The sequence below is a fragment of the Vicugna pacos genome, chromosome 29 (assembly GCF_048564905.1).
Source record: "Vicugna pacos chromosome 29, VicPac4, whole genome shotgun sequence".
NCBI lineage: Eukaryota > Metazoa > Chordata > Mammalia > Artiodactyla > Camelidae > Vicugna > Vicugna pacos.
In genome coordinates, this window is record NC_133015.1 from 26,466,964 (window position 1) to 26,493,615 (window position 26,652).

The 26,652-nt window shown below is 51.8% G+C and overlaps 1 protein-coding gene across 3 annotated transcripts in view; it reads left to right on the forward strand.

Moving 5' to 3' along the window:
• The window catches only part of PRKDC (protein kinase, DNA-activated, catalytic subunit), a 118,506-nt gene that overhangs the window by 51,802 nt on the left and 40,052 nt on the right, over positions 1–26,652 (forward strand). For all 3 annotated transcript variants that reach the window (XM_072951646.1, XM_072951647.1, XM_006204656.4), the window contains exons 38-56: positions 207–311; positions 1,206–1,373; positions 3,996–4,123; positions 10,220–10,427; positions 12,567–12,745; positions 14,437–14,605; positions 14,798–14,863; positions 15,781–15,853; positions 16,805–16,953; positions 17,444–17,581; positions 17,783–17,902; positions 19,589–19,729; positions 20,046–20,197; positions 20,730–20,861; positions 21,763–21,874; positions 23,641–23,765; positions 23,859–24,008; positions 25,020–25,193; positions 25,662–25,760. In XM_072951646.1, the coding sequence (XP_072807747.1) occupies positions 207–311; positions 1,206–1,373; positions 3,996–4,123; positions 10,220–10,427; positions 12,567–12,745; positions 14,437–14,605; positions 14,798–14,863; positions 15,781–15,853; positions 16,805–16,953; positions 17,444–17,581; positions 17,783–17,902; positions 19,589–19,729; positions 20,046–20,197; positions 20,730–20,861; positions 21,763–21,874; positions 23,641–23,765; positions 23,859–24,008; positions 25,020–25,193; positions 25,662–25,760 (2,588 nt within the window). The remainder of the gene's footprint in view (positions 1–206; positions 312–1,205; positions 1,374–3,995; positions 4,124–10,219; positions 10,428–12,566; positions 12,746–14,436; positions 14,606–14,797; positions 14,864–15,780; positions 15,854–16,804; positions 16,954–17,443; positions 17,582–17,782; positions 17,903–19,588; positions 19,730–20,045; positions 20,198–20,729; positions 20,862–21,762; positions 21,875–23,640; positions 23,766–23,858; positions 24,009–25,019; positions 25,194–25,661; positions 25,761–26,652) is intronic.

The window sequence follows — 26,652 nt, forward strand, 5'->3', positions numbered from 1 at the left end:
CTGTGCTTTAGCTCTTTAGTGCACTTTCCACGCATCGACTTAGGGGGTAGTTTTAAGATATTTCAGAGCAAGAATCGTTGAAATACAGTTGAAGCCCAAGAACAGATTTACAGGTCATCTCTGGAATTTAGAAAATTGGCAAGTGTATGAAAGAAGGTTGGGGGCGTAACGTAGAAATGCACTGCGCTTCTGCTTTCCTCCTTCAGATCGACTCATCCGTGACTTTCAGCGCGACTCACAGCGCGTTCTCCGAGGTTTTCACGACGTACGTTAGTTTGCTTGCTGATCCGAATTTGGGTCTACATTTAAAGGTAAGTGATTAAAAGGATTTTTTTCAGATTACGTTCTCCATTATTTTCCCATTTTATATTTTTGTGTATCAGTGATATTGTCTATTTTTTATTACGGAAAATCTTAAACATACTCAAAAGCAGGGAGACCCGCACAGTGCACCCCCGTGGCCTCCCTGTCCCAGCACGCAGCTCCACAGCCTCCGTCTGGCGGGGCGCAGTGAGATCACTGCACTTGGAAGAGTTAACATCTGTCTTCACCTAAATGGTTTAAATTGGCGATTTTGAGAATTGCTGTTTTAATGAATGAAAAAACTTAAACTGTGGCTCATTCTTCTATTAGTTAATAATGTGGAGTATCTCAGTAATTTTTAGGGTCAGGAACTTAATAGATACTGTGATTTTAAAGTCCTGCAACAGTTAGATTTTACACTCTAATAAAACGTGGCCTTCACGTGTGAGCCACGTTTCTGCTTTCCGCTGGATCGTGAGACACCTCCCTGGACCCGTCCGCTCAGTGCGGTTCACCGGGTCTCGTTCTCAGTAGGAGGCAGCCAGGGGGCTGGCTGGTGCCCGGGGAGGTGGAAGCGGCACCCCGTGTGCCCCTCAAGGCGATGGGAGTTGGAGTCGGCCCTCTGGTTGCCCCCAGGGTTGCTTGTGCCCCTTCCTCCAGAACTCGGGCTGCGCGGCTCAGCAGGCTTCGTGGAGGGAGACCTTGCGGCAGAGCCAGGCCCCCGGTCCTGATTCCACCGCGCGGCCTGGCTCAGCCCCCGAGGCCCAGACCGTGTCCCACTGGGCTCGGTGCGTCTGGGGGCCCGAGGTCATTGTGGGGTCCACACGGTGCGCCCTCCGCACGCCTGTGGCGGCGGTCCCCTCGCTCATCCCGTGGTGCTCAGTCGGCGCCTTGTTCCGTAGGCCCAGGCCATGCCTCTGCTCCCGTTCTTCGCTGCCCTCCCTGGGGAGCGTCTGGAGGAGCTGAAGCAGGTCCTCGAGGGGCTCGTCGCCTCCAGTTTCCCCGTGACGTCTGGGGAGCTCCCGCCGGGGACCCTGCAGTACAGCACTTACGTGGACTGCGTGAAGAAGGTCAGTTCTCAGTAGGTGCAGCGAAAACTAAACTGCTCTTGTTTTTCTGTTACGTTTCTTGATGAGGAGTATGTGGAACCTCCGGAGTAGAGAGTGTTCTGACTTGAATTCAGTTCAGTCCATTTGAAAGCTGGGTATTTGTGGAGGTAGGTGCATATCTGAATCCTTTAGAACTCATGTCCAACCCCCCACCCCGTTTTAAAACACTTCTTGTATAGAAGTGCCATGAAATGCTTTGTGCATAACGTATAGTGAGTTTTAAGGAATAATACCAAGAAGAGCTAACAAGTGGAGTGTTACCAACACTATTCAGTTTCTGAAGTTAATTGAAAAGTGGTCGAGAAACAGCTAGTGGTTACCGCCTGTCATCTTCAAGGTACCATGGGAGTTTCCTGGAACCCAGGGGCTCAGCCTAGGTGATGATGACCTCTGTCCTGTGTGGCTCCAGATTGGCCACGGGGACCCCATCTCCTCTCACCGGCTCTGTCCTGCGCACACAGCATCCACCTTGTCCAGCGCGGCCGCTCCCACTCCTGTCTGTCTTGTCCCTTCTAGCTCACGGGGGCAGGGGGTGGTCTGCTCTAGACCCTGCATGTGTTGACTCTGCGGACACACCACTGGCCACCACAGGCCAGCACGGCTGTGCGTGTTGTCTTAGGTGCTGCACACTCAGCTGGAACTCGGGTGCAGCCTGTAGGAGGAATGAGAGTCACCACTGGAGGGCGGGCGGTGGTCCCCCGTGCTTGTGGTGGACGGAGCCCGGCTGGAGGAGCATGAATGTTATCTCTGTCCTCAAGGAGCTTGTAGGAGAGCAAGGAAGAAACCGATGAGTAAAACTCACTGTGGTGGATGCCAGAGTCGATGTGAGCAAGTTGTCTAGAGACGGCCATACTGGTGGTGTCCCGTCCATGTGTTCTTGTTGTGTCTCTTTTCCGTCACGTGGAGGAGAAAAGAGACGTCATACATTTTGAGAGACGTGGTCTGATTTTCCTCCCGTCGGGTGTGGGCTGGCCTGAAGGACCCACTGACGACAAAAGCCTGCAGTGGGAGTGATGCTGGGGCGTCCAGTCTCATCTTAAAGGCTTACAGCTTGCTCCTGGCCTCTCCTGGGTCCCTGTCTGAGGGGTCTGGCACCGTCCCATGCGAAGACAGGCAGCCCCCGCGTCCTCTGCTGCTGTCCTGTCTGGTTTTTTCCTTTCAAGCAAACAGAGAAGTTGATCAAATAGTAAACAAGCATCCCTGTTGCCGTCTCTGGAGCCAGCAGTGTGCTTGGCTGGGCTTGCTGTGTCCGCGTGTGTGTCTGCGTGTGGGTCTGCGTGCGTCCGTGTCTGTGTGTGTGTCCGTGTGTGTGTCTGTGTGTGTGTCCGTGTGTGCGTCTGTGTGTCTGTCCGTGTGTGTGCCTGTGTCTCTGTTCGGCTGAAACATCTGCAGCTCAGCTCCCTGACCCTTTAGCAGTGCGTCTAGAGAGGGAGGCGGTGCAGCTGTCAGACCAATGACAAGTCACACTCCTCTCATGCCCTGTGTTGTGTTGTCCACAGTCATATTTCTCCAGAAGTTCCCTGTTTGACTGGATTTTTCAAACCAGGATCTGATTAACAATTGCATCGAACTGTCGTGTCTCTAGTGTCTTTTAATCTGGCACTAGTTCACCCTCACCCTTATCTTCCCATGACGCTGGGTTTTGGAAGAAACCAGAACATGTTGCGTTTGTCGGACTGTTTCCTCGGGGGACTCCTCAGCCCCCACCCTCTTCTTCCTCTGAACTGGAGGTTGGTGGTGAGATCCAGGCTGACTTTCTGCGGCTTAACCACTCAGGAGGCACACAGTGCCCATCCTGCTGTTGGGACCTCATGCCTGGTGGCTTGGTTGAGGTGGTTCCTGCCCCATTTTGCTATCGAATAGTGTGTTCTTTCTGCAATTTGCAAGTCACCGGTGGGGCGACAGCATCATGCTGGTGCCATCCAAGCGTCCTGCTCCCCAGCCATCTGCCATCCGGCAGCTGTCCCATCCACAGATCCTGAGGACACCTTCAGGACTTTCTCTTAATGTGTGAGTGCAAACCGTCCTGAACACCTGGAGAAAACGTCCAGTCCAAGAAAGATGTAACCAGCAGGAAAGAGGGGCTGAGGAACGGCGTTGACAAAGCGAGAGAAGGTATCATGTGCGTGAAACCGGACAAGTAAGGCTCTTGGAAGTTAATTGTGCAGATGCCACATTCTGAAAACCTTCACAGCTCGGAAGATAACATTGAGGCTGTCTCCTGGAGAGCTGAGCAGGGGTTGTGGAGGCAGCAGACGGGACACAGCCTGGAACCCGTGCTGTGCAGGGAGGGCCGGAGCCGAGGAGGTAGCCTCACGAAGGACCTCATTGTGAACTTGGGCTCTCAGCCTGGTCAGAGGAGAAATCTCTGCAGAGCTTACGAGAATCAAGGCTCAAGTATTTAGTGAATGTCACTATTTGCCAGGCATTCATTTTATCTACGAAAACGACATGTTAGCATTTGTTGATCTTTGTGAAAATGGTATACTTTTCTGTTTTGTTTGAACTGCCAGAAACAAAACGAAAGTAAGCGTCCAGCAAGTCTGTCCTCATCGCCGTCACTGTTGTGCTCATCTCTCCTAGCTCCTGGACGCGCTGGAGCTGTCTCGGAGTCCTGTGCTGTTGCAGCTGATGACAGAAATCCTCTGTCGGGAAGAGCGGCATGTCATGGAAGAAGCCTTTCAGTCCACTTTCAGACGGGTCGCCAGAGAGTAAGTCTTCTGTGCTTGTCTGGGTGGAGCCTGGGAACCATGCACACTTTATTTCTGTGGGAAAGTGTCTTTTCTGTCCCCAAAACGAAGAGTGCGGTTGCCCTCTGTTGTTGAATTTTATTTTAGTTTGTCTTGTTTTTCTCTCTAAAAGGCTTCTGTTATCAAAGTGTGACACGTGCTCAGGAGAGTGTCGCTGTACGCGAGCCTCCAGGTCGAAGGGGCGCCAGTGTCTTCAGCTCGGTCTCCCACCGGCCTTTCCCCTTCCTGCTGCGGCTGTGAGTTGGGGCGGCCCCAGGCACCTGCTCACGTCCCCGTCTGCTGTGTGTCTCTGAAATGGGCGGTTTTCCTAGGCAGCTGTCGTAGCAGCGACTGAGCAGCATTCACAGTAGTTCCCAAAGCAGATTTCCCCAGTCGTCTGGAGCACTCGGGGCTGTTGGGTCCTTCTGATTCTGACCCAGCCAGGCCATGTGGCGTCGCGCGGTTGAGCCCGTTAGTCTGCCTCCTCGCTTGTGAATTTCGCTTCTGTTGTCAAGAACCTGGGGCACTCTCACTGTCTCACACCCCGGATTTGCCTGATTTTTCAGTTCTTCTCATTTGACTTGTCCTCCAGCCTGTGTTTCCTGTAAGTGGAAAGTCGAGTCTGAAAGCCCAGATTTGGGTTCCAGTTTTGGCGGGATTACTTGGTTGCGCATCACGTTCGTGACTTAAAGGGCACATGGTGTCTGGGTGCTGATGCTGGTCAGTCGTGTTCCTTGCAGCCTTTTCCTGGCGGTGTCAGCATCCGTGCACCGGTGTGGCCCCGGTCACGGGTTTCATCAGGATCTGCAGTGCCGCAGACTCTGTGATGAGGAACTTGCCCTCACCATGGGCTGCACTTCTCGTGTTCTCATGAAATAAGGTGTGATGTTGATTTTTAAGGAAGGGCTAGATGCCATGGGTACTTCTGATTGTGGACATGGAGTTTTTTTCTTGATTGGCATCATTTATATTGAATATGTAAATACCCATATTAATTTATCTTACTGAGTTATAATCTATGTATTGTAAAATTCTCCTGTTTTAAGTTTATAATTCAGTGACTTTTAGTAACTTTACCACGTGGTGTAAAGCCATCACCACAGAATAATTTCATCTCCTAATAAGATCCTACCTGACCATTTACAGCCAGTCCCATTCCTGGCCCCAGGCAACCACCAACCTGCTTTTGGTCTTTATAAATTTGCCTTTTCTGGACATTTCATATGAATGCAATCACATGGTATGATCTCATGTCTGGTATCTTCGTTCAGCCAATTTCTGAGCTTCATCTGTGATGAAGCGTGAATTGGTTGTTCATTCCTTTTTATTGGCATTTAGACAAATACGTTGTTGTTAACCAGCGGTGAACACAACAGCACGGCAAGGAGAGTATGCACTTCCTCTGAGCATGTGGCACGCTCTCCAGGGCAGCCTGCGGGTGGCCATGGAACAAGCCTTCATAAATTGAAAAGGACTGAAATCTGACAGAGTGTGTTTTCTGACCACTTGTGGTTGAATTGGAAATCAACAGAAGGAAACGTGAGGAATCCAGAAATATTTCTAAGTAACCAACTAATTAATGCTTCTACGTAGCTGTTGGAATTAAAGAAGACATTATAAGAGAATTCAAGGAGTATTTTGGTCTGAATAAAATAAGAGTAAAGCAAATATATGAGGTGCACCTAAAGCAGTGGTTGGAGGGGAGTTTGGGTCGTTAGAGGCTTTCTTAGAGAGTAAGAATGACCCTAAGTCAGTAAGTGAACTTCCACCTGCAGCTAAACGGGCAGGTGGAGGGCACGGGTGATGAAGATGACGCTGGAAACTGGTGACTCAGAAATCAGAAAAGTGGTGGAGAAAAATCAGTGAAACTGAGAACTGGTTCTTTGAAAGCGACAGACTGGCAGCTAGACAAACTAGGGATGACAGAGAAGGTGCGGCGTCTGAGAACCGGGAGTAACAGAGGAGGCATTGCCACCTCCTCTCAGATGAAGACTCGAAGGGGGTGTTGTGGACAAAGTCGTGCCGACAAATCCAGCAGCTTGACTGAAATGACAGGTGCCCTGAAAATCACAAGTTACCAAAACTACTCAGGAATAAGTGGAATATCAAGGAGGGGTGGTGGAGCTCAGGGTCAGAGCTGGTGCCCAGCATGCACGAGGTCCTGGGTGCAGTCCCCAGTCCTCCCATTAAAAAAAGGAAGAAAGAAGTGAATAAACGAACCTAACTGCCTCCCTCCCAAGACAGAAAAAAGTAACACTCAATACTGTTCTTCGGGAGTGGGGTGTAGCTCAGGGGCAGCACGCATGCCTAGCATGCACAGGGTCCTGGGTTCAGTTCCCAGAAGCTCTATTTAAAAAAAAACCCTAAAATTACCCCCCCATTAAAAAAATTTAAAAAAAGAAAGTCCTAAGGAAGCCATTCAAAAATACAAAACTAATAAATGTGTTTGGTAAGGGTATAGGATGTAAAATCATCATACAATAATTAGTGTGTTTCTTACACACTGGCAGTGAACAGCACACACACACACAGAGTAAATGGAGTGTCTGAGAATATATTTAACAAGCAGATAATTCGAGTTAATAACTTAAAATCTTCCCACAGAGTAACCAGTAAACAGCAAGCTCCTGCCGGACAGCACAGGGAGCCACGTCCGGTGTCTTGTGACTTACAGCGTGTGCGTGCGTGTGCACAGCTGGGGCACCATGCTACGCCCAGAAACTGGCTCACTGTAACTGCCTGTAGTCAGAAAAGTGGAATCTCCCCACAAAGGAGGGCTTAGACCCAGACAGCTTCACTGGTGAGTTTCTGTCAAATAGTTAAAGAACAAATAATACCAGCACTACATAAACTCTTCAGAAAGTAGAGGTGGGAGTAACACTTGTCACCTCGTTCTGTGAGGCCAGTGTCACCCTGATACCAACGCCAGAGACATCACAAGAAAGCTGTGGACCAGTATCCTTCATGACTGCAGACAAAAAATCCTCAAAAGTACATTAACAAACAAAATTCAACAACATACAAAAAATACTACACACTATAACCGATTGAAATTTGTCCTTGGAATACTGGTTTCATACCTGTAAATCAGTTAATGTTATGCACTGTATTAAGGGAGAAAACAGTATTTTAGTAGATGCAGATAAATTTTTGACAAAATCCAACACTCCTTCATGATAAAACTGACAGAAGGTCATCTATGAAAAACCAACTGCCAGCACAATATTTAACAGCGAAAGACTGAAGGTTTTCCTCCAGGTTTGGGAAGCAGGTAAATGTGTTCTCTTCTGCGCAGCATGCAGCTGGCCGTCCTGGCTAGTGCAGCCAGGTAAGCAAGAGACATGAAAGGCAACCAGCTTAGAAAAAAAGTAGAACTTTACTCATGTGGTACGAGGTAGAAAATACGACGGATCTGCAAGAAATTGTTGGAACGAATAAACAATTATAGAAAATTTGTAGGATACAGGATCAGAATTAAAAAATCAGTGGCATTTCTGTGCATGAGCAGAGAACGTTCAACACTATTTAAGAATGTGATTCCATTCATAATGGTACCAAAAGTAGTAAAATATTTTGGAATAAATGTAACAGAAGAAGCATAAGGTGGTACCCTGAAAATTACAGCCTACTGCTGAAGGAAATTAAAAAAAACTGAAGATCTAAAAAATGGAGAGACAGTCCCCGTTCATGAATTGGAAGTTCTGTTTTGTTAGCACGGCAGTTGTACCCAAGTTGATAGGTTTAATGCCGTCTATGTCAGAATTCCCTGGGCCTCTCTTTTGCAGAAATTGACCGGCAGTTCCTAATATTCTGTGGAAATGCAAAATACCCTTCACAACCAACATAATTTTGAAAAAGAGACAAAATAGGAGGATTTTCACATCCCAGTTTTAAAACTTACTCCAGTGGCACAGTTGTCTTTGTGAAAGTTAGTCAATTTTTTTCTAACTTTTTCCACTTTTAGAACTTTTAAAAACAAAACAGACATGCCATCCATAGCAGTCGTCATTCTTTTCGATGCTCAGCTTGTCCCACCTGTGGCTGGTGGGAGTCCCTGGACAAGACTCCTTGGTCTTCGATATTCTTTAGATGCGCTTTGGCTCGCCAGATTATCCCAGGTTTATCCTGACCTGGAAGCAGCCGTTCCTCCAAAGAGCCCCGTGGAATGCTGGTTAGGGGCGGCGTCTGGGCCCTCGGCGAGCCCAGGGCTGCTGGGTTGCTTTGCTGCTTTCAGCAGACACAGCTGAGGAACAGGTTGTTTGTTTTGCTTTTTAAGGAAAAGGGAAACATTCTGGTACTTCCCTTTCGATCTTAACATTGTGGGTATCTAATTGTTTAACTTTTTTTTCCCTTTACATTGGAGTTTGTTTTCTTTTCAGTGTTGTTTGTAATAACGTTCCATCATTATTTAGTTGCTTTGCTCTGCAATATACCGAAGAACTTTCAGACTGACAACGCCAGCATTACCACTAGGAAGAACCGTGGCTGGGTGAAGTTAAACCTTTAATTTTTGTTGTAATTTACTTGGAATATACTCTCTGAGGGTATGTAGGTTTTGTGTCCCCAAGTCACGTGACAGCTTTTCAATGTATGCTTATTATACCAATTAGTTAGATATGCTTTGCTTAATTTTCAGATCTTGTAAGTGGTTTGCTTTTTCCTTTTGACCTACTTTTCGGTTTGCGGAGGTGAAACATGTCCGTGGTCGGAAAGTCGTGGTGCGCCGTGCGCTGTCTTCGGGGGCCTCGCCTCCATCCCCGTCCCCTCTCCTCACCTCGTGTCCACTTCACATCTGCAGGTCACTCCACACCAGCCCTGGGCGCTTCCACTTTCCTCTGTGTGAGCGACTGTGCGATTACTCCCTGTGAGGGGGGCATCACCGTGGTGCAGCAGCCCCGGGCAATGGGCTCGGGCCCAGGACCTGCTGCTCAGAGTAACCGCGGAGCGAGTAGCCCTGTGTGTCACGTGCCCTTTACCCACGAGTAAATTCCTTAGGAGCGGGTTCTTAAGTGTATGTGGAAGGCTCGATGCATTGGCTCCTGTGTGGAGCCCCCCGGCCCGTGCGGGGGCCGCAGTGTCTGCCCTCCCTCCAGCAGTGTCTTCACGGCCTCGCCGCAGGCTGTGTTGTCAGGTGTCAGATTCTCTCCAGTGCTATGGGTGAGAAGGGGTCTCTCAGCATTGCATTAATTTGTGTTTCCTTTACCACGAGTGAAGTGGAGCATGTCCTCATTCGTTTATTGCTCGTTTGCATTGTTTTCCAGCAAACCGTCTTCGACCCACGTTTGCTCTTCCCTGCCTTTCCTTGAGCTGTCTGTGTAGGGTGTGCGTCCCTGCCGTGCTCGGGGCAGACAGCTCCCCGGGAAGGTGTGTGAGGACAGCGTCCAGGGCCCTGCAGAGCCCTGGAGTTCCATCCAGCGCGCCCTGCAGCTTTGATTTGTACGACAGGATCGCCTTCAAATCTAGTATTTTTGCCCTAGGTCATAGCTAGCTTCTGAGCACTGAGATTTTAGAACTGGAAAGGATTTTAATGATCACTCAGTCCTAACCTCTTATTTTTATAGCTGAGGAAATGAACTCTGTGTTCTTAATCTATAGATTTATAGATTAAGAATTACGTAGGTGAGCGTTCATATGCCGTATTTCCCAGGTGAGTCAGTATAGGGCCAGATGAGGAGGCAAGGATGGGGGCTCGTTGCTCAGGAGGAGACTGGAGGTTTTTATTTGGATTCTCGAGTTCGTGTTCTGGGGATTGTGATGGTCTTCAGACCGAGACTCTTTGAAAGGCCTCCCAGTGTCCTCCAGACACGACCAGATCAGAAAGAAAATGAAATAAGTCTTCCTGGTGCCTAACCTGGCATGAAGATTCCTGGGGACGAGTGAAATGATGTGGTTTGTGTACAAATGGCTCTTGCGCTTCGTGGTTTTCATATATGTGATCTTATACTTTGTGGTTTTCATACACGTGACCTTTGAAGTTGTTTTTCTGACTCATAATCATTGGCATTGACTTTGTAACATAGAAGGTGCTCAGGATATTTGTTTAAAGCGTGAACATCTGCATGATTTTCTTTTCCCCAGGAGTTCACATGACACACAGTTAGACCTTCTGGAAAGTGTGTACGCAATGTTCCGGAAGGACAGCCTGCTTTCAGGCACCACTCGCCAGGCGTTTGTGGACCGAGCTCTCCTCACCCTGTTGTGGAGCTGTGGGCTGGGTGCTCTGAGCGAGTTCTTCAGCAGAATCGTGGTGGATGCCGTTGACGTGCTGAGGTCCAGATTTACAAAGGTACGGTGCCCCTGCTGTTAAATTAACCGTTGGTGAGGGTCCACGCATCCCCTGCTCAGTGACGTCAGAAGGTGCCCCATACCCAGCTGGGGTGTTGCAGCTCAGGCAGTGCTGCCTCTCCACAGTGGTCACAGCCTGCGGCGCTGCCCGGGGCTGCTGTGACACCACCGCACGTGTGGCTTAGAACCGAGAGACCAGGGCCAGGAGGCAGGAGTCAGCTCCTCCGCCGTCCTTGCTCTGGGGAAGTGCGTTCCTCACTCTGCCGGCTCCTGGAGGCCCCAGCGCCCTCCTCCCTCTGCCTTTCTCCTCCCTTGGCCTCCTGCTCCTCTGTCTGACCTTGCTGCCCTCTCCTGGAGACACATGACTGTGTGCAGGGCCCCTTGGGTGATATCATCTCGAATCCTTCGCTTCATTTCGTCTGCGTCATTCTTTTTTGTCACATAAGGTGTCGGCCACAGGTTCCAGCCATTGGAGTGTGGGTTATTCAGCCTAACACAGTCCATCTGCCCCAAGGGTTTCCCACTTGCAAAATACATTTACCCCATTGCACTGTCCCCCGAAGTCTAGACCCATTATAGCATCAACTTTTAAGTCCAAAAGCTCATAAATATTATTAGCACGAAGTCCTACCTCATCATCTGGACCACAGACATCAGATATGGTTAGTATTCTGGGTGTGAGCCATGCTGGGGCAAAACCCTCTCTGTTTGTAGACCGGAGACACGGGAAAGAAATGACAGACTTCCAAAATACAGAGGCAGGACGGGCGCAGGCTGACGCTCGTACGTGTCCTTACTCCAGGTGGGAGAATGCGCAAGGAAGGAGCTGTTCTTCCAAAGCAGTTTTAAAATCAGCCACAGACTGCATTAGGTTTCAACACTGGGAACAGTGCTCTGTGGCCTGACGCCCCCTCTGGGCCAGAGCCTCGTCCTCAGAGTGTCTTGAAGGTCAGCGTTTGTTCGCCGCTGAGTAGCTGCAGAAACTGGAAACACAGCGCCCTTTTTGTCACTCCATTGTGTCTCTGTCCCTCCCAGTCCAGTGGGCACAGCGCTCTCAGCAGCTTCCTGTGCTCGTGTGCATCCTGGAGAGTCACTCCCTCAGGCAGCAGAGTCCTCCGCAGACCTGGCCGGTGGTCCCCTCTGCTCCTGGCTTCTGCGAGAGGAGCATCCCTGAGTCACCGGCTGATTTCTTCAGCCACACCCTCCATCTTCTTGCCAAAGCACACTTTCCTAACAGTGAATCTGCTAATGGCGGCATCTTTGCCATCTGGATAGGCCAAGAATTTCCCAAGGCATCAAATTCTGGTTCTTTTCGCTTGACAGTCCTTGTTGTAATTTGTTTGCTGCGCCTCACGTTTTATTAGAAGCAGCAAAGAAGCAGCCACGTAGAACCTCCAACAAATTTGCTTGGAAGTCTTCTCAGCTAAATATTCAAGTGCATAGGCTTCAAGTTCTGCTTTAGCGTGGCTTTGGGACACCATTCAGCTAAATTCTCTGCTGCCATGTAACGAGCACCCTCTGAGACTTCGCCAGCAGCGGCTTTCATGTCCATATTTCTACACAAAGTATGTTTATGATGGTGGGTGTTCTCTAAGGCATTACTGCTTTCTCTCCCACTGGCTTTCTCTTCCCTTCCTCCGGGTCCTCCGCAGCAACACTTATAGTGTCGGGATTTCTACCAGGAGTCTCTGCAAGGCAGTCTGGGCTTTTTCCGTCAGGGTGGCAACGCGTTTTCTGCCTCCATCCCTCATCCAGTTCCAAAGCCACTTACGTACTTTTGTCATTTGCTGCAGTAGCCCCCAACCCTTGGTACCAAAAGGTTTCCTTAACCTGCCATAACAAATGACACTAAGCTCTGGGCACAGAGCAGCAGAAATTTATGGTCTCACAGCTTTGGAGGCCAGAGGTCCAAAATGAGTTCCACTCACCTGAAGTCAATGTTTGCTGCTAGCTGAATAGAACACATCGATACTGAGACCCACGTTTTGAACCCTGGGCTGTCGCTTATTGAAGTGCGTTAGAGTCTTTGTTAAAGTTCTTTTCGATGTAAAGGACGCTGAGTATTAAATTTGACATTCAATAAAATATTTTTCATGTTTGATAGGACCAGAGATATCATTTGTTGTCTTTTTTTTTTTAGCTGAACGAATCCATCTTTGGCACTCAGATCGCCAGGAAGATGGGCTACTATAAGGTGCTTGAGGTGATGTATTCCCGGCTTCCGAAGGACGCTGTTCACTCGCAGGAGTCTAGAGTTAATCAGGCCTTCCACGGCTCGTGTGCTGCAGAAGGAAACGAGCTCACGAAGACACTCATCAAGTAAGGCTCTCGCTAACTGTGGGTCGTGCTGAGTCTGTCAGCGCGTCTTCTCTCAGTCAGGCCTTTCCTGGACCCCTTGTGCTTGCTTTGCAAGCTAGTGTTGGTTTTATTTCACATTCCCTAGGGAAGCAGTCTCTTTTTTGGTGTGAGGTAATTAGGTTTATTGGTTTATTTTTAGAACAGGTGCTGGGGATCAGACCCAGGACCTTGTGCCTGCTAAGCACGTGCTCTACCACTGAGCTACAGCCTCCCTCCAATTTGTTAGTATTTTTCATGCATGCGTTTTTATGCAGGTATATAATGTGAACAACTGTTTAAATGCTGAATTTTTATGGTTTTCCTGTGTACAAGCTACTTAGATGGATTTTGATTCACCATGTTACTAGGTAACGTGTTTAACGTGTTTTATCCTATACACCTATTTCTTAAAAAATAAAGCTTTTTTTGTATATATATTTTTTCATTGAAGTATGGTCAGTTTACAGTGTGTCAGTTTCTGGTGTCCAGCATAATGCTTCAGTCATACGTGAACACACATGTATTCGTTTTCATAATTTTCACCGTAAGTTACTCCAAGATACCGAACACAGTTCCCTGTGTTACACAGCATGGACTTGTGTATCAGATCTCTAACGCCCAGTTTATCTCCTCCCCCGAAGCTCTTTTTCCTTCACTGTCTTTTTCCTGCTGTTTCCTCTCAGCAGCCTGGTGTGTGATTAGCGGCAGGGTTTACAGCACAGAGGGGTTTAGTGTGTCTTTCTTTTCCAGTTGTTTGATGTGAAGGGAGTGCTGCCTGCTTCAAGCAGGTGCTGCATGAAGCGACTTCTGACAGGCCCCCGACCCCCCACGGCGCCCCTCAGTGACCGCCGCGTCCCCGTGTTTGCACAGACAGGGGCCTTGGGGGCTGCGCTGTTTCTTCTTCATCGGGGTCTCTGCACCCTCGCACCAGCCAGGCCTGCAGCCGATGGCTTCTGTCTCTGCGGCACCCTGGGACCCGTGCCCTCGGTTCACTGCCTCAGTCCACCATCGGTCACAGCTCTGGTGCCCCTTGGAGAGCCCCCGTGGTGGCTCCTGCCCGATCGTCCTCACTGCACTGAGGCTCATCATTCTCAGCTCTGCCCACCCCGCTGCCAGAGCCAGGCTCCCCTGCTGTGTGAACCGACCGTTCCCTTTCCCTGGGCCTTGTCCTCAGTCGCAGAGGTCGGCAAGCTGCTCTGTGAAGGGCTGGACAGTAACCACTTCCAGCTCTGTGGGCATGTGGAGCGGCCGAGCAGTGTGGACGGGGAGGCGTGGTGGTGTCTGTCTACACTGTGCCCACACGCAGTCGGCCCCGAGCAGTGTGAATGGGGGCGTGGTGATGTCTGTCTACACTGTGCTCATGCAGTTGACCCTAGTGGGCAGGACGGAGGCCGGGCCACTCGGTGAGGCTGTCACCGTGGTCACTGCCGCTGCGCCCTCCACCCCGCATGGGGGGTGGCGCTGACCCCTGGAGCCTGTGGCCTTTCCTCTGCTGACTTCCAACTCAGAGTTCAGTTCAGATGTGTGATCGTCAGGCTGGGCTGCCGTCCGGCCCCTGGCCTGGTCTCGGCCTACTTGTGGCCCTCCACGGGCGGCCACGGTGGGGGCACCCGGTATCCTGGGTGAGTGACGTCCCGCGCGGGGACCTGACTGCTCCTGGGCCCGCCCCACAGGCTGTGCTATGACACATTCACTGAGAACATGGCTGGGGAGGAGCGGCTGCTGGAGAGGCGGAGGCTGCTGCACTGCGCCGCCTACAACTGCGCCATCGCCGTCTCCTGCTGCGTCTTCACGGAGCTCAGGTTCTTCCAGGGCTTCCTGTTCAGTGAGAAGCCGGAGAAGGTAGGCGCCTGGCTGCGGGTCCCCGTGAGCTGAGATGTCATCCCCCGCCCCCGTGTGCATGTCCCGTCCCCTACCCGGTCCCACCCGCGCGCGTTGTCAGCTCGGTGCTTGTCCGACTCTCCTGGAGGAGCGTCATGTAGCACTTAGCACTCAGTGTCTCCACCGCTCACAGTACGGTTTTTGCATCTGCAGAATGTGCTTATTTTTGAAAATCTAATGGACCTGAGGCGCTGCTACACGTTTCCCATAGAAGTGGAGGTGAGTGAGATTTTTCTAAGTTAAAAACTTACCGGATGCTTGCAGAGAAAAGCATGTGTTACGCTGATATATATGTAACATTCTACAATCTCCACACTCAAGTCTGCTTTTAGCTGTAAAAACTGGCGGTTCCTTACAGTTCCATCTGAGATTCAATCCCAGGCACCTACAAGAAGTTCATCGTAACCCAGGTCTCCTTCAGCCTGTGAAGGAGAGAAAATGCCAGTAGAAGAGCTGTCAGGGCACATCCGCAAAGCTGTTGTCTGAGCAAGCTCCTCTGGTCAGAGGGGTTGAGACCCCCCCATCTCAGGATTAGGACCCTGGGGTCCTGCTGCGGGTCCCGGCAGACCCGGGGAGGGGGCGCCCTGGCAAAGGGGCGACCGGATCTTAGGCACCCCCTGGTGGTGGGGGGGCGGTGGTTGCGGCCTGGCACAGCGTGGGGAGAGGGCACTCCGATCTCGCACAGCTGCTAACCTTGACCCTGTCTTAGTGGCTCCACTTCAGGTAAGTGGTTACTTCCTGCCTTTTGGAACCAGATTGGGAAGGTTTTTCTAGGCCTATGTTCAGAGAACTAACAACAAATCATAAGAATAGCCTGGTTATTAAGCATTCAAACACTTGCCGTGTGTGACTTCTAAGCTTTCCAGCAGCTCTAAGATGTGCTGACCTGTCACAACCGTGCAAGTAGGACGTGGCCGGAGGGGCTCGGCCCACACGGGTCCCAGGCCCCGGGGAGCACCAGCCTCGTGGGCGTCTGTGGGAACCCTTTGTGGGTGTTTTTCAGGGCTTTTCCATTTGATAGAAGTTTTGATTTAAAGTTAATAATTGTGGGGTTTTGCCAGACTGCTACAAAAATAGAAAATGTGTGACTATGATTCAAAAGAATTTTGAATCGTCTGCTTGTTTTTGCCTGATAGGTCCCTCTGGAAAGAAAGAAGAGGTACACTGAAATCAGGAGAGAAGCCAGGGAGGCCGCGAGTGGGGGTTCAGGTAGCACGCGCCCAGAGTGATGGGGAAGAGTCCAGTGGTTGGTGTTTGTTGTATGCATATTTTAGCAATATTTTAAACACCTCAAAACCTTGCAGTTTGAACATTTTATCTTCGAGTGGCAAGTAGAATTGCACTTTGCAAGAAACCTAGTTGGCTGGACTCTGACGCTGTAGATGCATCTCAGAGTCCAGGGGGGGCTCAGGCCTGGGACGCCTTCCACAGGTGCAGGCTGGGCTTGCTGTCTGTTTACTTGCTTTTGGATCATGTTTGCCTGGGATTTCGGCTTGGCCAGAAGTCTGTGGAAACACAAGCCCCATCCTGCCCTCCTGCTCCAAAACTCCCCTCAGCCACACCTCCCTTGGGACAGCTCCCCCCCCATCCGCTCGCTGTGCCCTGTGCCCCAGGGCCTTGGCTGTGGCATCCCCTCAGCCCAGAGGTCAGCGTGGCCCGTGACCCTTAGTCTGATGCAGCCTCAGTAGGAGGTTCTTTGCCCTCCCCACTTAGAATCAGCCCTCTGTCCCTCCACATGCTCCTTGTTTCAATTTTTGCTTAATTTTTCTTCATAGTTATTTTTTTCTTGGTTTGAGAATAAAATTTGGGTAAGTTTTCTAAATTCCTTATGTATTTTGGATTAGTTGTTTTTCACTGGCAATTTTTGCCACATTTATGTTATTTCTGGGCAAAAATGTATGACATCAAAATTTTTAGTGTAAGGAAGTTCTGTTAGTATCCCATCCAAAAATTGGATCCAGTTCAAGTCAATTTCTCTGTTCTCCACCGGAGGGTGACTGCTCAGGAGGCTGGAGCAGAGGAGGTCCCCCAGGCCCTTCGGCTCTGTTAGCCTGGGTGGTGGGCGAGGACCGTGGGCTGGTGGCGCCTCGGCTGAGCGTCCTCGACGCCCGCACCACCTGGGCTTCCCCTGGCTTGAGTGTTTCCTTCCCCCCCCGGCAGGTGGCCCCCGTTACATGTTCTCCCTGTCTCACCTGGAGGACAGCAGCCTGACTGAGGAAATGAGTCAGTTCGATTTCTCAACTGGAGTTCAGAGCTACTCCTACGGTTCCCAAGACCCTAAATCTGCAGCTGGCCGTTCCCGGGGACAGGTGATTAAAGAATGTTGTCGGTGTTTGCAAGGGAAGGGGGGCCCAGAGGACCACGGGGCTCCAGCCTCCCCTCTTGGGGCGCTCAGGGAGGGAGGGAGGGCGGGAGGGCTTGGTAAAGTCTGGAGTCAAATTAGGGAGTTTGCAAAGGTTTTCAGACTCCTGAGGAAAAAAAGGGTAAACTCTTACCTGTAATCACAGCTCAGTAGCTGCACTTCCTACAGGAGGTGGTGACTGAGGCTCTCGGAGACCGTTGCTCTCAGTGTGCTGAGGGTTCTGGGGCCTCCGGGACACACACATCTGGAAGGATCTTTGTCTGCGCGGATGCTGTGACTGGAGTGTGGCGGGTGGGGAAGAGCCTTCCTGGGCCATGGGGGGACGTGAGCTGGTGTGCGGCTGGGCAGTGAGGGGACCGCTGTGTGTCCTCTGTGAGGTTGCTGTTGTGGACGCCAGATCCCGGCATGTACCTACCTCACGGGCTTCTCCCTCCCAGGAGCACAGGCATGCGGTGACCCAAGGCGACATGCTGGAGCTGGAGCTGGATGAGCTGAACCGGCATGAGTGCATGGCCCCGCTGGCCGCCCTGGTCAGGCACCTGCAGCGGGTTCCGGCCGCGCCCATGGGAGGAGAGGTCTGTTCTGCCCCACCCCCACCTCACTCTCCACCATCCTCTGTCGTGTCAGGACGGATGCTTAGCATCCAAGACCACTCCAGATTCTGCTCAGGCCTGATGTCTCGTTGCTCACATCTTGCTCTGTCTTTGTCTCACGATGTCATGAGGTGAAGCTGTTTTAGTCCACTTTCTAAAGTAATTCTGAGTGTGTCATTTCAGGGTTCGGTGCCAAGAAATCTTCCTCCTTGGATGAAGTTTCTTCACGACAAACTAGGGAATCTGTCAGTGTCATTAAACGTCCGTCTCTTCTTGGCCAAGCTTGTTGTTAACACAGAAGAGGTAAGTACTTCATTCTGTCTCTAAAAATGCTTTGCAATCACGTGCATCTGCTTCAGGGAGCCCACAGTGAAGAGCAGTAAAGGGACAGAGGGCGGCACTGCTCTGAACAGAGCAGCCGGTCTGCGTTACTTGCTCAGTGTCACTCTTCCCTCATTTTCTTGTGAGAAGTGACCCTTTTATAAAGTACGTTGGCAGGTCTCCTGTACCTGCCAGCTTCTTGGTTTACTGTGGCAGAGAAGGGGTGACATCGTCCCTGTTAACTCTTCCTGAACAACAGTGAGCTCCCACGTCGCTGCTCAGCGTGTCTGGTGGCCACACGTGGCTCTGTCACACGTAGCACCTGGGCAGTGGGTGGACAGTGCTGGGGTCCACACCGCACACGGACGAGCGGTGTGAGCAGAGCTGGCCAAGTGGGGTGGGTGGCCCGGCCCCGTCGCCAGCGAAGGGGGCTCCTGAGGGTGCTGGCCTGGGGCTGCAGCCGCCCCTCCTCAGGGCCACGCCTGATTCCAGCTCCGGGGCTCAGGCGACAGGAACTCTGGATTCCACAGCGTCGGCTGGTCGGTTCCTTCTGGGAACTGCCTGTGGACAGTCTCCTGTGCACGGCCCAGTTGTCTCTCTGTGCCTGTTTCAGTGTGTAACAGTTTCCCTTTATGGACACAGTCATTGGATTAAGGCCCATCTCAGTGACGCAGTGATCGTCAGAGACCCCGTTTCTGAAGACGGGCAGTCACAGGTACTGAGAGGCAGGACTTGAGCAGCCTTCTGGGTCCACGGCTCGGCCCACATGGGGTTTCGAGCTCACGTTCCCATCATGAGGACTTGATGGCAGACAGAAAGGAGCTGGTGCCTGTTTTCTGGTTCAACACGAGGCTGCTGGCCCACCTGTGACGTGGAGCCTTGGGGCACCCCGAAGGGGGCCCTGCGGCGTCATGCACACCTGGGGCTCGGGGGCGGTTAGGGCAGCGGTTTCCCAACAGGTGGCCATTGTCTTATGGGGGTGAGGGTGAGAGCTTGTATTCACATACGTTTTTAAAATTTGAACCTTTAATTTATCCTTTTTTTACAGTTCAATAACAGTAATGAAGTTTGTATTTACAGTTTATGGATGAACCAACAGACTGACGTGGGGAGCGTTCATAGTTTTTTATTTTACTTAAGAGCACATGATGAGAAAGGATCTGCGACCAGACAGATTTAACTGTGAGAGCAGATGAGAAATCCCCGAGGAGGCGTTTGGGAGACAAAGCAGGTGGCAGAGGTCACAGCAGACAGCCTCGGTTACTGCAGCTTCTGAACTAAAATCGAGGAGTTTAGGCCTCAGGGGTCCTGGGCGTGTGACGTCCTGCAGCGCAGGAAGGGGTGAGAAGAGTTGTACACACCTGATTTTTATATTCCTGGTTTTCATGCACCCTGTCGTTTGCTCGACCTTGTGCTGCCCACTGGGGCGCGGCTGGTACAGAGCATTTCCATTTTTATTTCTACAGGCACAGTCACATTAGAGAGGCTTAGGGGAGCGGTCAGTGAAAAGTACAGAGCGTTGAGCTGACGGCCCCCGATGGGCAGCATCGCTGTTGGGGTTCACCTGGTTTGGACTTGGGTCAAGTCCTAACATTACAGCTGTGCTCGGGAAATCGCACCTCGGTCACGAGAGCCACTCTGACCTTGGGCTCTCGCACTCTCTCCCAGGTCTTCCGCCCTCACGCGAGGCACTGGCTGGGCCCCCTGCTGCAGTTGGCGGCTTCTGAGAGCAGCGGGGAGGGGATTCACTACATGGTGGTCGAGATAGTGGCAACAGTGCTCTCGTGGACGGGGTCGGCCACTCCTGTGGTGAGAACGGGCATCCTCCCTGGAGTGAAGTGGGTCCTGTGGAGCCCTCCGCAGGGGCTCCCGAGATCCGGCAGCCCCCGGGTGCAGCCTGGCTGCCTCCAGCGGGCGGGGGAGGGCGGCTTCCCTGGGCCCTGCCAGGTAAAGCCTTTGTAGTCACCTGTGGTCGGATCTGAACAAGCTCGCGTGGGTTTTCACCGCGGCCCAGACTCCTCAGTACAGTACCCGCTCTCTTTCATAAACAGGCTTTTGGATTCAAAAGTGCTTTCCCAGCATGGAACGCAATAAAGGTTCATGTGGAATTTCTGTGCCTTTTTAGGGGGTCCCTAAAGACGAAGTGTTAGCGAATCGACTGCTTCATTTCCTAATGAAACACGTTTTTCATCAGAAAAGAGCTGTGTTTAGACATAATCTTGAGATTATAAAAACCCTCACCGAGTGCTGGAAGGAGTGCTTGTCCGTGCCTTACAGGTACACGTTTACTGGATGTTGCTGTAGGTTTAACGTTCTCGTATGTGTGGCGTGCTGCACGTGATGGTCACGGTGAGCCTTTGTCATCTGGAGTGAGGGAAGCAAGGACGTAACCTGAAGTGGAGTCTCTCTACAAGGTGTAACGTTGCCACTCACAGGCCACAGCCTCCGTCTGGTACCGGAAACACCGCTGGGGCCATCGCCTCCAGGCAGCCCTCTGTGCCTCTGGGCGTGTGGGGTGCACCCTCCCTTCCGGCCTCCTGCCCGGGATTACCCCTTTCAGCACAGCCTGGGCAGGCCCAGACTTGCTGCAGATCTTACTGTCCACCAAGGGAGAATGGGGCAAGTAGTTAGCGTGTAAGAAATACCGACCTGCCCGTGTTCTGGAGCTGGAGGAACCTGGATGTGAGCAGAGGGGCTTGGAAAAGAGAAAGGGTTTCTTACCCTGGAAAGTAGCCGCAGAAGGTTTGTGTCTGTCTTCCTGCCTCGTGTACCTGACAGTCTCTACTTTTCCTTTCTGCTCACGTTTCAGGTTAATATTTGAAAAGTTTTCCAGTAAAGATCGTAATGCTAAAGACAATTCAGTGGGAATTCAGTTACTCGGCATCGTGATGGCTAATGACTTGCCTCCCTACGACTCAAGGTGTGGTGTCGAAAGCACGACGTAAGTGTTGCGCTGTCCTGATCTGCTGCTTTTCAGGGTGAAGGGCCCCTGAGTCAGCTTGGAGGCTGGGAGTGTGGTTTCGTTTTGAGAAACGTAAGGACCAGAACCCATGTTGAAAATATCTGCCTGAATTTAGATAGTTGGGTTTAGAGGTCATTTCGGAGAAGAAACGTGTGAGTGAATTGAATGAAGAAAGTGTATTTTTAAAGATGAAAAATCAGACAAAATTAGAGTTTGTGTGGTTTTGTCAGACTGGACGTTAGCTGTTTCCGTTCTAAGCTGGCGCTTTCGGCGTTTACTCCCAAAGGCGGCGTGAGCCCTGGGGAGCCTCATCCCAGGGCCAGGAGCACGAGGGGTGGCCGCACGCTGCTGCCCTTCCCTGAGCTCTGCCGCAGCCGCAGCCGCAGCCACGCGGCTCCCACCCCCGGGGTCTCGCACCTGAGAGGTCGGTTACTTGGTAGACGTCAGCACGTGCCCCGAGCTCTCCACTTCTCTGGAAGGTCTCGTGGTCTGGCTGCCCCAGGTGCCCCAGTGGCCAGGCAGACAGGCCGACGAGCAGCGCAGCACAGATTCACGGGAAGCGTGGCCTTACCTGCGCTCACGTCCTGCCGTCTGAGGCCGGGGAGCCTCCGCCCGGCATTTCCTTCTCTGGTCGCGTGGACGGCTCTGCAGGGGCTGGCATGTCTGATCTCAGGTCAAGGCTGATGTCTCGCAGGCCCAGGGTGGCTCTGTTCCCTGCAGCAGGTCCTGCGGCCGAGTCGCAGGCTGCGTGTCGGAGCCGCACAGGTGCCTTGGGGCCGTTCAGGCTCCTGCGTCCCGTGTGCGCCAGGAGCGAGGCTGTGATGCCCTTGTGACAGCGGGTGGAGGGCTTTATGCGTGTTTTCTTCGCCGTTCGTTGCAGGTACTTTGAGGCTCTGGTCAGTAACATGTCCTTTGTGAAATACAAAGAGGTGTACGCGGCGGCTGCAGAGGTCCTCGGGCTTGTTCTTCGGTACGTTTCCGAGAGGGACGAGGTGAGTGTGCTCTGGTTGTGACTTGACGTGCCTTGATCCCCGTGCCTTCTGTAGGAAACCAAGTGGGCCTTCTGTGTTTATTAATAGTTTACTCTTTCCTACTCAGCTTTTTTGAAGGAAGAAATGACTTTTTTTTAAACTCTTGGAAACTTGGCAGATATTTAAAGACTGGTAACTTACTTTCATTGTAAAAGTCAGGATATGAGTGTTTGTTTGACCAGCTTTCCTTCCTCTGCGCTTGGCCTCAGGGCTCCCTTTTGGAGGAAGGTGCCCTGGAGGAGCAAGCCCTGAGCTCCGGGCAGCGTGAAGGTGACCCGCCCAGGCCCCTGCCTGCTGTTCTGCTGTGAGCAGCTGCCAGACTGAGAGGGCCTCTCAGGGAGGGCTGCTGGCTGCCCGGCCCACTCTGCGTCACCTTCAGGCCCCGCGCGCCCAGCACGCTGTGTCCTCGGTGACCGAGGTCACGGAGGGTGCGTCCAGCCACGTGGGCTGTGTGTAAATTGCAGGTTAACTCAAAGCTCCCAGGCCAACCCCCGGGGTTAACTGAGTGGGGCTCCATGCTGGGGCCTGCGGGGCCGTCACCCATCGTGACAAGGCACCCGGTGGCGGACTGTCCAGGGTGACACGCTGGGCCCTCGTCTCCCTCCCCGGCTCTGGGTCTGGCCCTCTTCCCTTCAGCGCTCCCCTGCCAGCACCCCGGCCACTGGCTTTAAGAACGGCAGTGCTGGTCTCCGGCCACCCCTCCGCCTCCCCCAGAAGGAAACAGTGGAGTCTGGGCTCTGTCCCGGTCAGAGGGGCAGGGAGAGACTCGGGCGGTCAGGGGTCCCCAGGGCACCGACCCCGTGGCATCCTGCACCCCCGCCCAGTTCATCAATTAGGCGTTTGTTGGGATTTAGAAGAAAATTAAGCTGAAAGGAAACAGACCCACTTGGGGGGGGGGTCAGACTTCACTTACAGTTTACTTAGGGATTACCAGCTATTTTTGTAAAATAAAAAAAAAATTTTAACTTCAGAATATTACGACACGGTTCTCATGTCCCTAAACAGTGCTTTGTTCCCACCACAGATGGGGCACATTACAGCAGATCCCAGGTTTAAGCTCTCTCGGCTTAAACTTGAACTTAATGGGAATGATAAACCTTTTTGTTTTACATAGTTCTTATCAATACCATAAAATGGCATTGGTTTAGCTCAGAAGTTTGGCAGCAGAGTCAGGCCGAGAAGCAAGGGTCCCTCTGGTTCTGACCACTGACCTGTCTCACCCCTGGGTCGTGGGCTCCAGTCAGGGCTGCTCCTCGTCTCACCCGGCCCCTAGGCTGGCGCTCCTCGTTGGCTCAGCCCCAGTGCAGCCAGCAGAGGCCAGGCCAGCCAGGGAGCCCATGGGGACTGCGCACACGTAGGCACGAGGTGATGGAGTGGGACCAGGGCAGACAGCAGGGCTCCCTGAAGTCCTGGTGCGTGAGTGTCTGACCAGACACGTGGACACCGACGTCATGGAACGTGTCCTGAGCAGCATTTAGTCTCTGGTTTTACTCTCGCTTGTCAAGTGACTTGCTGGCCGTGTTTTGGTGTCAGAAGGAGGTAATCTTGTCCTCTGACTCCTGACCTGGGGCTTCGGCTGAGCCCGGAGCTTCTGGTCCAAGCCCCCTCTGGCGCCTCCGCCTGGGGACGCTCTCCTGGCTGGTCATGTAACTGCTCGTACACCTCCTTTCAGTGCTTAAACTAAGTTTTCACTTAACGTATATTTGAGAAGAAACTTCATCTTTCAGATGCTGGCGGAGTCTGTGTGTGAGCTGGTGGTGAAACAGTTGAGGCAGCTTCAGAACACCATGGAGGACAAGTTCATCGTGTGTTTGAGCAGAGCTGCGAAGAACTTCCCTCCTCTCGCTGACAGGTGGAGGGGGTCAGCCCCACCCTCACCTCGCCCACGGGTGGGGGTGGAGGGAGAAGGGGCCGGTGCCTCTGCTCACCGGCCTCCTACCGCCAGGTTCATGAACACTGTGCTGTTCCTGCTGCCAAGACTGCACGGCGTGATGAAGACGCTGTGTCTGGAGGTGGTGCTGTGTCGCGCGGAGGCGATAGCGGATGTGTACCTGCAGTTAAAGAGCAAGGACTTCACTCAGGTCATGAGACACAGGTGAGGGGCACGGCTGGTGTGAGCTGTGCGCCGCCCCTTCCACTCGGGGCCCTGTGGGCCGTGAGGACGCGAGTGTATGTGGTTTGATCGGAGGAGAGGTACCCGGGGCCTCGTGCCTCCTCTGACCCCACACCCGGGGGGCCGTGTCTCAGGTTGACCAGAGCTCCTTTCGGATTCAAAACGCATGGTTTTGAGTTTTGTACCTGTTTTGTCTGGTAAGGGGCTTCCGTTATTTATTAAATTTGCTTACTTATTTTCAAAACCGCCTTGTGCTGTTGAAGTAAATGTGGAAAGAGGGTGCTGACGGTGACTCGCCACGCTTCCCCTTCTCCATGCCCTGTTCCAGACTCGCCCGTGTGCTTTCCCACGTGGTGCCAGGTTCTGTCACTGTGTCTGGACTTGCTCTGTTCCGTGCTCCCTGAGCGTCTGCACGTGCAGGGCGCTTGGCTGGAGCTTTAAGCAGGGAGCTGCGGTGAGGAGATGGTGTGCACCCCTGGGCACCCAGACTGCACCCCTCCCTGTGAAGTGGGGGCCTGACAACACTTGGTGTCAGTTTTTAAGGTCGTGAATTCGTTTATGTTTACCTTGTTCTGTCTGACATTGTCAGGTTTTATTTTGGAATAACTTTGTTTCTACAGAAGAGTTAAAACTCAGCGCAGCCCCCACACACCCTCACCCGGCTTCCCCGTCCAGCATCACCATGGGGAATTTGTCAAAACCAAGGAGCTAGCGTTAGCACACTGCTGTTACGGAGATCAGACTTACTTGAATTCACTAATGTCCTTCTTCTATTCCAGGATCCAATCCAGGATACCACATTCTTAACTTATTTTTCATAGTCTAACCTGCAATAATCATTTTCAAGAATGTGATTTTTGCATAAATGTAGTATTACTTGTTATAATAAACTTTGAAATATGGAACAGCATAGAGAAGAACTTTCCAGTCGTATCTGAAAGCATAATGATAAAAGCTGTTAAATTTGTTTTTTAAAAATCCCTCTACTTACAGAGACGATGAAAGACAGAAAGTGTGTCTGGGCATAATTGACAAGGTGATGGCAAAGCTGAAGCCAGCAGAGCTCCTGGAGCTCCTGCAGCCGGTGGCAGAGCTGGCCTCTCACCCGTCCACGCGGTGCAGGGAGCAGGCATACGGCATCCTCATGTGGGCTCACGACAACTACCGGTACGCCCTGCAGAGACGGTTACACCGCGTTTGCATAGAAGCACTGGACTCTGCCAGCAGGCTGGAATGAATGTCATAAATGATAAAACTTAAAAAAAATGATAATTAAAGCAAGATTACTTTAGTGTATTGAAATATATCTTTATTTTAACTCATTTTACATACGTGTGGGGAATATTCAGAGGGTGAAATTACTGGCTGAGTTCGAAGTGTAATTGTTCTCGGTTATTATCCTGCTAAGATCTGGCAAGATTAAGGAAAGAAACGGCCAGGGGTCCTTCTCTGGCAGGACCCCTTCCCGTGGGGCAGGGGCCCTGTTCTTCCCCACCTCCTGGACTGGGCCTGCGAGCCAGGTGCAGAAGTGGGAGGGGCAGATGCCCTCCCCTCAGTTCTGGGCAGTGTCTTCAGGACAGAGCAAAGGCAGAGGACAGGAGCCATCACGAGCTGTCCTGTTGTTACTGTTCTCAGCGATCCAGAGAGCCAGGCCGACGGGGCCTCCCAGGAGATATTCAAGTTGGCGAAAGACGTGTTGATCCAGGGCTTGACGGACGAGAACCCCGGGCTTCAGTACGTGTCCCCTGGTGCAGCTGGGCTGGTGGCGCGGGGAGGCTCCTTCTCGGCCAGTGTGGGATCTTCCCGGGGTGCTGGAAGGGTCTGCCTCTTGTTGTCATGATGTGTCATGGAAATGCACTTTAAATCCAGGAAGACCTAAGAGCCCTGACAAGTTACTCTGATGTGAGAGTCTGGAAGGAGTGGCGTGGCTAGCACTCTCTGCTGTGCCGCGAGTTCCAGCGTTTCAGGATGAGAACCGGCACGAGTGGGGCGTTACTGTGCCCGTTTCACCCGGGTGGCGTGATAGCACCACGAGTGTCCCTTGTTTGGAGCGAGGTGTTTGGAGCCTTAGAAATAGGAGGACTTGCAGGGTCGTCGGCGGAGACGGCAGTGTAGGGGTGACTTCTCACTCAGCCCCAGTGTGCACATCACACGGGAAGGGCACAGACCTTCGTGTGGGTCTGTGTGTCCACTAACTTTCAGCTGTACTGTGGTTTTTAATTCATTGAACTTCAAAAAATTGGATTTCATAAACATTCTCAAGTTATAAAGCCCAATCTGGTTTTTAACCAGGTTAATTTGAATATTTTATGTTCATATGAAGTTTTGAGTTTTTTATGGCACTAGTATTTGGACTGAATTGTTTTAGCAAGGCAGTGAGAGCCTGTATATAGTTTCTTTTGAGGTTTTCTCAGTTTCGAAACGGTGGTTACATACTGATCCCTGAAGCCTCCCCGGGGAGTGGGGGGGAAGAGCTCAGTGGTAGAGTGTGTGCTCAGCACACACAAGGTCTTGGGTTCAGTGCCCAGTCCCTCCATCAAAAAAAGATGAAAATAAAACTTCCCAGGCAATAGAGTTGAGAATAAAATCACCTAGTTTCTCACCTCTTGTTAAATAACAAGTTTTG